This window comes from Calidris pugnax, unplaced genomic scaffold (genome assembly GCF_001431845.1).
Source record: "Calidris pugnax isolate Ruff unplaced genomic scaffold, ASM143184v1 scaffold197, whole genome shotgun sequence".
Lineage (NCBI taxonomy): Eukaryota > Metazoa > Chordata > Aves > Charadriiformes > Scolopacidae > Calidris > Calidris pugnax.
This window is the reverse complement of record NW_015090936.1, coordinates 2,689,950-2,697,990: the sequence shown is the minus strand read 5'-3', so window position 1 is coordinate 2,697,990 and position 8,041 is coordinate 2,689,950. Positions and strand designations below refer to the sequence as shown.

Below are 8,041 nucleotides of genomic sequence, written 5' to 3'. Positions count from 1 at the left end.
GACCCTCCGCTCCGGCGGTGTCCGGGCAGGGAGAGCGCTGTCCCGGCGCGCTGCGGCGCCCGCCGGCCCTGCCCTCCGCCTCACTCCTCCCCTGCCCGCCCCGGCCGCCTCCCCCGTCCCTCCCTCACGGCCGGGCTCCCGCGGTGGCGCCGGGCAGGGGGCTGCGGTCCCCGGGGCGGTGCGGGCTGCGGGCGGGTCCGAAAGCGGTACCTCGGGGCGCGGGACCCTTCGCACCTGCAAAGCGCCGGCGGAGAGTCGGGGCCCGGGCGGGACATGCCGGGCGGCGGGCTGGGGGCGGCCGGTCGGGGTGATGTCTGCCTCGCTGGAGCGCTGTGCGGGGAGGCACCGGGAGCGGGACGGCTGCAGAAGTTTGCTGGTGGTGTGCTGGCTTTGTGGTGCGGGAACTGGGACGCGACAGGGAGGTGTTGGGTGACTCCGGCAAGAAACAGGCGATGGTTGCCGGCTGCTCCGTTATGAATGTCATGATGTTCTTAGAGCCCCAGCCCCGTAAACCATGTGATTGGGATGACGGGGGTTTCTTTCTGTCTTAGACTCGAGAATTCTGAAAAGAAGCCTCCTTAGTTCACTGCAACTTATGTCTTGTTTTGAGCTACTGTTTCATATGGTTACTTGCAGCAGGGTTTTTTGGGGGGTTGGTGTTTGTTTTTTTTTTTATTCTTTTCAAGAAAATACTAAATGTCTTATGGCTTGGCTTTGTCATTGGCTTTGTCAGCACCCACATCTAGGAACCTGTATGGTACAAATTATTAGAATTGGTCTCTAGCCATGAAGAGGTGAGATTAAGAGCATCTGAGTCGCGGGTGGTGCATGGTGTGAATATAAGTTATTTGTGAACTCTGAGCTACAGTGAGCACAGAGCCTCCTGGATTCAGCAGGAACCCTTTGGCTCGGGTGTGAAATTTGCAGAGCTGGAGACAACTGTGATCACCTTGTAGTGGCTGGCAAGAGCCCCCTTTTGCTGAGATTTGTTTTCAAGACATTTGTGATCTAGGTTAGAGCCCAAGGTCTGCTCTGTCCAGTTGGGTGACCAGTATCTTATTCCATTAATTACGTAGCAAGCACTGTACTCAACAGAGGAATTCAGCAGTAAAACCATAGCAAGAGCTTATATAAATCCACAAATACTGCTGGAAGTTTGACTGATGTATGGTGAGCCCTGCTCTTTAGTCTTTGCTGTGTTCAGAGATTTGCTGAGTGAATTCAAGGAGAAAGAGCAGGTGGAAAAGGCAACTAAATCCACGCTTTGACAACCATCTTTTTCTTCTGCAATAAAGATTCAGTGTTTCTCTCCTTTTAAATGCGTCATTCATGCATCTTTCCTGCACCTTGCTATTCCCTTTAGTTGGCACAACATTATGAAATCGTGAAGTTTAGTGAATTTTGGAAGGGCCTGGGGCATGTGGAGGGAATTAGTTTATATATTAAATCAGGTTTTGTTCTCTGTTCCAATTTATAGTGCAGAAATTTCTTAAACCAACTTTGCAGCCAGAGGCATGGTATCATTTAACTACTGAACCAACATTTTTCTTTGTTAGGAAAGGCTACCTGAAGGGTTTGCTCTTGGTGAACTTTGCATAATCAAAGAGGAGAAAGTTTCATGTTAATTCTTAAATACCTCTAAAGACTTTGGCTAACTGCTGTTGTAGCAGTCATCTGTCAACTTGAAGAGGAGAAAGTTTCATGTTAATTCTTAAAGACTTTGGCTAACTGCTGTTGTAGCTGTCATCTGTCAACTTCTGAAGTAACAAAGAAGAGATGGCAAGGCTGACAGCTACATAGTGGTGGTTAAGGGTAAATGTGAATCAAAGTAATGGGAAGTGTTGGGTTTTAAGTGGAAAGTGGAGAAGCTGAGAGAACGAAGAGACACAGCAGCCTCTTAGGGCAGCACTTGAAATATGCTGCCCTAAAGCCAGCCTATCTAACAGCATAGAGACCTCAGGAATCTTTCCAGGTTCTGAGTGAGTAGGAAGTCCCGAAATCCAGACACAGACAAACCAGACGCTTTACCTGCTTAAATGCAAGCACAGGTTAGTGTTGAAACTGGTTGTCTGCATTGTTTACTACTTGGATGCCAGCCCCTCTGATATACCTTCCTCAGCACTGTGCCATACCTTTCTTATGCACTTCCAATTCTCTGGCTTCTCTTCTTTCCCGGAAACAGTCTGTAATGCTGTTTCCTCCTCCCCAGTTCTCACCACACATGTTCAATCTTTTGGAGTCACTCAGACTCCCAGGTCTGTTGTGTCCCTCAACCCTGTTGAGACTGTTTCTTGTCAGCTCTTCTCTAATACATGCCATTGACCTACCCATATAGTGCTTAATATTTTCCATCAGCTTCCACTTGAGCAGTCACTTTAATTTCATCTGTCATCTTTAGGTTGTTTTTACTTGACTTTGCATCAGATCTCCAGTTGTGTATTTTAAGTGTCCTATTTTCTCTTGTCACAGCACTCACTTTCTGATGAATTCAGTCCTGTTGCCACCGAGCTTCTAATCTTTCACGCTTTCTTCCTCATTCCATATCGTGTGTGCTCCTCCTTTGCTGTCATTACCTTATACTTTTTCTGTCACTGCCAATGTTCAAGCATTTCTTCTGCCCCAGATATTTACAGTTACTTCAGGTTGAGTCCACATGTGACTCTGGGTGTCTCATAAACTGCATTTAGGCTACTAGTTAAAGCTGGTTAAGGCCTGTTCAATGATCCCATGGGCATAGAGTAGGACATGGCTCATGTCTAAATTCCTTTAGTTTTTAAAGCAGTGTGACCTCATCCAGACTGCTGGGGTTTTTTTCCTGAACAAAAACCACTAACAGTTACAGTGTACAGCTGATCATGGGGCTGTGACTGGCTCTACTGACACACATAGACATAGCACACACAGACACTGCCAGTCACACAACATGGTTGTCTCTTTCAGTTATTAATATGCTCAAATATCTATCTAACCTCTCTGATCCCTTCCCTTGGACACATCCTGAGCGTCGCAGCCTCTCTTCCCTCTGTGTATCCCTTGCTTAATTCCATGGTTTTATGTTAATTAAACCTTGTCACCACCAAGGGTAAGGTGGTTAATGTTAACTTATCCCTGTGACATTATATTTTACTTATATTCTTCACAGATTTTGCAGAAGGGGCTCAGACATTACTTGCCTACACATGTTCTGTTGGACTGTCTCACACCACCTCCTGTCCTTAACTCTTCTCTTACCCTCCTTTTCCCTAGCAGCATGCATTCTTTTCTCTTTGCATCTTTTCTATTTTCTCCCTTACTACTTTTACTCCCTTTAATTTTTATTTTTTTTTTTACTTTTCCCCTCTCAACTATTCTGTTCTGAGATAGATAGCTATGGTTTTCACATCCCTGATTCTGTGTTTCAGAACAGCCTCGTCAGTATTGTTGAGATGCTTTGCTTCTGTTGTGAAGGAAAAGGACAGTTCAGAGAAAGGAAATGACCATTCTGTCAGGGATGTTTGCACTCCAGAAGTTCATAACAGGTTTTTGGCTCTCTAATTTCAGATTGTTTGCTTTTGTGAGTTGTCAGGGGGAAAAGCTCTGTGACAGAAAAAGAAAGGAGAGGTGGGGATATTTGTTGCTCAGTCTTGCCTTTACATTTTGTCTTTGTTTCCGGACCGTTTCTGAACTATTGTTTTTCCATCATAGACATGGCCATTCATCTGTCCTTTACTCTGGTAGATAGCACAGAGATTACACATGTACTAGTTCTTGCTTTGATTTTTATCACATCCTTGTAGTTGGTGCGAAGCCCCTCTGATTCTCATCTTGTAATTTAATTCTTTCTCTCTTTTTTTTTTTTTTTTTAGAGAACCTCTAAGGCATGTTTGATTGTGGTGCAGTGGATATTTGTGTGTATTTGTGTGTATGCATCTGATCCTTGAAAACTTTTTCTGTGGTTTACTTCCAGCCTTTTTCTCTCTCTCTCTTTTTCTCTCTTTTTTTTTTTTTTTTTTTGCATTAGTCACTCCTGATTGTTTGGCTTCATCATCTGTAAAAACTCCACAAACCTTTTTTGTAAGGACATAGGCTTTTCTAATGCTTCTTGTCACCATTTCAGAGCCCCTCTTTGAGCCAGCCATTATCTTTTGATGTTGTCACAACCTACCAGAAACTTCCTCATTTCTGTTAGCCAGCTCTCCTGTTCTCTGAAAGCCCAAAGTCTTTCTTTCTGAAGGAACTAGCCAAGTACTACTTTGTGCCATTGTTCTTATTCCTTGACAATGTTGGCACACAGCCTAAAAACCCTATTCTTTTTGCTGGAACTTGACTTGACAGAAGAGAACTGATTACTGTCACACATTGACTTATTTCAGAGCTGTCACTGGGAGTGTATTTTTCCCTCAGCTTTTAGATGTGAATTGGCAACAGAAAGAGAATACTGTGGCATTTTAGTTAGCTCAGTCTGTCTTTCACATGTCAGCTGAGGACACTGTTCCTGTACTGGAAAGCAGAAAGTCATGGCCAGAGAACATAATATTCTTACATTTTAAGGGTACAGACTAATCCAGTTGTTGGCCTTAAGATTTTGAGATTTTAGACTATTGTTAAAATTCCAAGGGGCTACTTAAAATAAATAATCAGCTCTTCTGATGGGAAGATAGGCAGAATAGAGTAGATTGCTGCAGAGTTGTAAGTTGGAGCTAACAGAAACTGAAACAATAGCACCAAACAGAACTGACTGTCACATGAGAAAATATGTCAATCATCCCTGAGAAGGCAGAGGGAGCCAAACCTACACTGGGACTTTGATTTGGATCCAGCCATTCTTAGAGATATTCAAAACCCCTCTGGACGCAGTCCTGGACAACCTGCTTTTGCTGGCCCTGGTGAGCAGGGGAGTTGGATTAAACGATTCAAGAGGTCCCTTCCAACCCAAGCGACTCTGTGCTTTGTGTGATTCTGTGTTTCCAAGGCTTTGAAGTTTTGTTCACTTGAGTAAAGAAACTGTCCTCAAAAACTGTGCTTATGCATGAGTTGGTTTGTACCAGGAAATCTATGCAGTTTATGCTGATTCTGTAGCTGGATGGTGTTTTCAGGAACAGATCAATGTTGTAGGGGACTGTGGAAAACAGTGTTTTGCTTTTTCACTTCCCTTTTCTTGTCCTATGAGCTGCTTTTTACAAAACTCTCCTCATTAGAAATACAGAGGTGGAAAGCTTACCACACAGTGCATGTTTACAAAAGTAGGCCTAAAAAGCCCTCAACTTCTTAGCATTTTCTGGACAGAGGCATAATATTTCCAGAATAATAGAGGCCTTTGAGCTCTGGTGTTAATTAAGCAATATTTTGGTGTCCCTGTATTTATCCTCCCTGTCCATGTTTGCTGTGCAGTTGGTGTGTTTGTACAGATTACCATCTTGATGGATGTGTAGCTATTCTTTTACAACTAAAGTAACTCCCTTTCCCAAGGAATGTAAAAGGGGTGCTATATGGTTTTTGTGTAGTTATTTTGGAAACTTTTTTTAAAATAGCGATCATATATTGTTGTTTATGGTTGTCTACTAGATGTTTGTTTACTGAAATGGACATTGCAGTTTGCTCTATTACTGTGCACTTGATTATCATGCAAAATTTATTATCTCATGTGCTATCAGGTTGTTGATGAAGTTGCATAATTCTCTTTATGTAGCTGTCCGATATATTGGTTAAGTTCTGACACCATAGGTGGACACATATCTTTTACCCAAAGTATCAGGTGCATTTTGCTTGTGGAGTTACGTTGGTTAAACTGCTCTCATTGAAGACTAGGTAGTTAGCTTTAACATGTTAATATGTTTTGGACAAAGAGCTTCTTGTCTGATACTTTTTTTTTTTCTTTTTTTCTTTTTACAGTTTTGGTGATCTAGTTAGAAAATCTTGTTCTGTCAGTCACAGTCCTTTTCCCTTTGAGATGAGTATTTAGGCTGTCAACAAACCATTGTTGAAGAGGTATCATAATGTGTTGCAACTAATAAGTTGCATGACTTACTTTAATTTCAGTTAGAATAGATCTAGTTTACAAAGTTCTCACTGGCAATGGCCAGAAGTTTGAGAGGAAGATGGCCTAATAAAGATAGCTGTTGGATGTAGTCAAAAGAGAATGATAGTGCAGGTTATCACTTAGCTCCTGACCGCATGACATGGCTCCCTATTTAATACATGCAGATCATTACAATAGAGCATGGGTGGTAACTGTATTTATTTTTCATCTATATCTGTAACTACAAAGAGAATTTTTTCTAGTATAACCTCAATTTTTTTGAGTTAATATAAAAGTTTAAGTATGAACCTATTCATTCAGTCTGTCTGTCTCTCTCTAACTCCCAAACCTACACTCTATTTTCAGCCTACCTGCATTCCCAGAAAAGATGGGAGAAGAGAAGGAGATAGGAGATTACATTTAAATTCTGGAAGATAAATCAAGAATATTAAGTTGTTCCTAGATTTTTGAAATTCTGAATAGTTTGCTGTCAGTGTCATTCCAGTAAGCTAGAGAGCTCCTATAATTGAGTAGTTCAGGTGATCTCAACTGTGTTGTTCCACAGGGAAAGCAGCTGGTGTTTGCAATAAACTGGAACTGAAACATTTACTTGCTCTTTGGTCAAAACTAATGCACTCACTTTTATTCAGAATTGGGCTAGAAGCTGATAATAATAACCAGCTGGTAGGCAATGAGCCATTGTCTGTAGCATTAACTGAAATCTTTAAGGCATCTGAAGGTGATGATGCATATAGAGTAGACAGAAGGAGACATGTTCACAAATATGCTTTTTGAGTTCATCTCTACTGTCCTGAGTTTTTGGATAAAGATGAAAAAACGCTTTTGGCTTCCCCCTGTTCTCTGAGCCTCTAAACTTAATGTCATATGAGCTGTGAGAATGTATTGTACAACTGCTGCTGTCCTTGTCCCTTCCAACAACTCCAGAGGTTGTTCAAAGTGCTGCTACTTACATAAAAGATTGTGACTATATGGGTCAGCTTTGTTTTGAGAATATATATGGAATATTAAAATTCTTCTGAACAGTTATTGAAAATGGGATCTGGAATTCTGATTCTTCCTGAAAATCACTGGAATGTTTCATTACCAAGTTATTTTTGGAATTTTTGTCTTAATTCTAGCTGGGATCCTGCAGCATATTGTTTTCCACAGCCTTCGTATTTTTCACAGTCCACTTGGGTGAAATTTTCAAGTGTTGGGAGCAGTTAGTTTTTAAATAGGAATTGTATTATTTATGTCCACAGAAGAAGAGGTCAAGTCAAAAGACACGTTACAAAGGCCTCATTGCAGCTATGAATAAGAACGATCCATTTTTCCTCATGTAGACAGGCAAGCAGAAAACACTAAAAATTGGAAGAGGTTAGAAAAAGAGGCTGAAGAAGGAAAATCAAAGATCAATGCAAATGATAATGCAGAAAGTCTGATTTGATAGGGGTCTCTCTAGCTATAGTGTTCTGTGTGCTAAGATGGGTATTGAGGCGTTAAAATCACATAGGTGATGAGAACATACAATTAAAATGCAAAGGAAAATCATATACTCTTTTGGTAGATTTTTCATGTAAGCATACACCAACTGCTGTGTGTTAATTTTCTGGGTGGATTATATATTCATGAGATGCAATGTGAGAAAGTGCTCATGCAATCTATTTAAAAAAAAATATGACAGGATATACTGACAATAGAATGCAAGTGTATGCAAAGAGCAGGGCAGCTACTACCAGTAAAAAAAAAAAAAAATATTCTTGACTGTACACTGTCCTTCAATCTCATCTTGACGTCTCTGGCTGAACTCTCAAGCAAATAACAAATAGCTAGCAACCTTTGTGCAAGTCAGAAGGACCTAAATAAATGTGAAAACAGTGACCTTTCTTGTCTTTTGATACTTTCTGCTGCTAAATTACCATGTACAGTTGTTTAAATAGCTACAGGAGGGGAGATTGTAAATGGATGCCTACAGTCATGTACAAAATCCTATAGAGTTAAAAGTTTGTCTCAAAATTACCATGAAATCAATTTGCATCCCCA

General features: G+C 41.3%; 1 protein-coding gene across 2 annotated transcripts in view; it reads right to left on the bottom strand.

The window, feature by feature from the left end:
* The window catches only part of SPHKAP (SPHK1 interactor, AKAP domain containing), a 76,484-nt gene extending 75,657 nt beyond the window's left edge, over positions 1-827 (bottom strand). Inside the window, exon 1 of one of the 2 annotated variants that reach the window (XM_014951793.1) lies at positions 235-827. In XM_014951793.1, coding sequence (XP_014807279.1) covers positions 235-275 — 41 coding nt within the window. In that variant the 5' untranslated portion in view covers positions 276-827. The remainder of the gene's footprint in view (positions 1-234) is intronic. The other variant, XM_014951791.1, reaches the window with a different exon arrangement.
* Between the last annotated feature and the right edge of the window lie 7,214 nt (positions 828-8,041).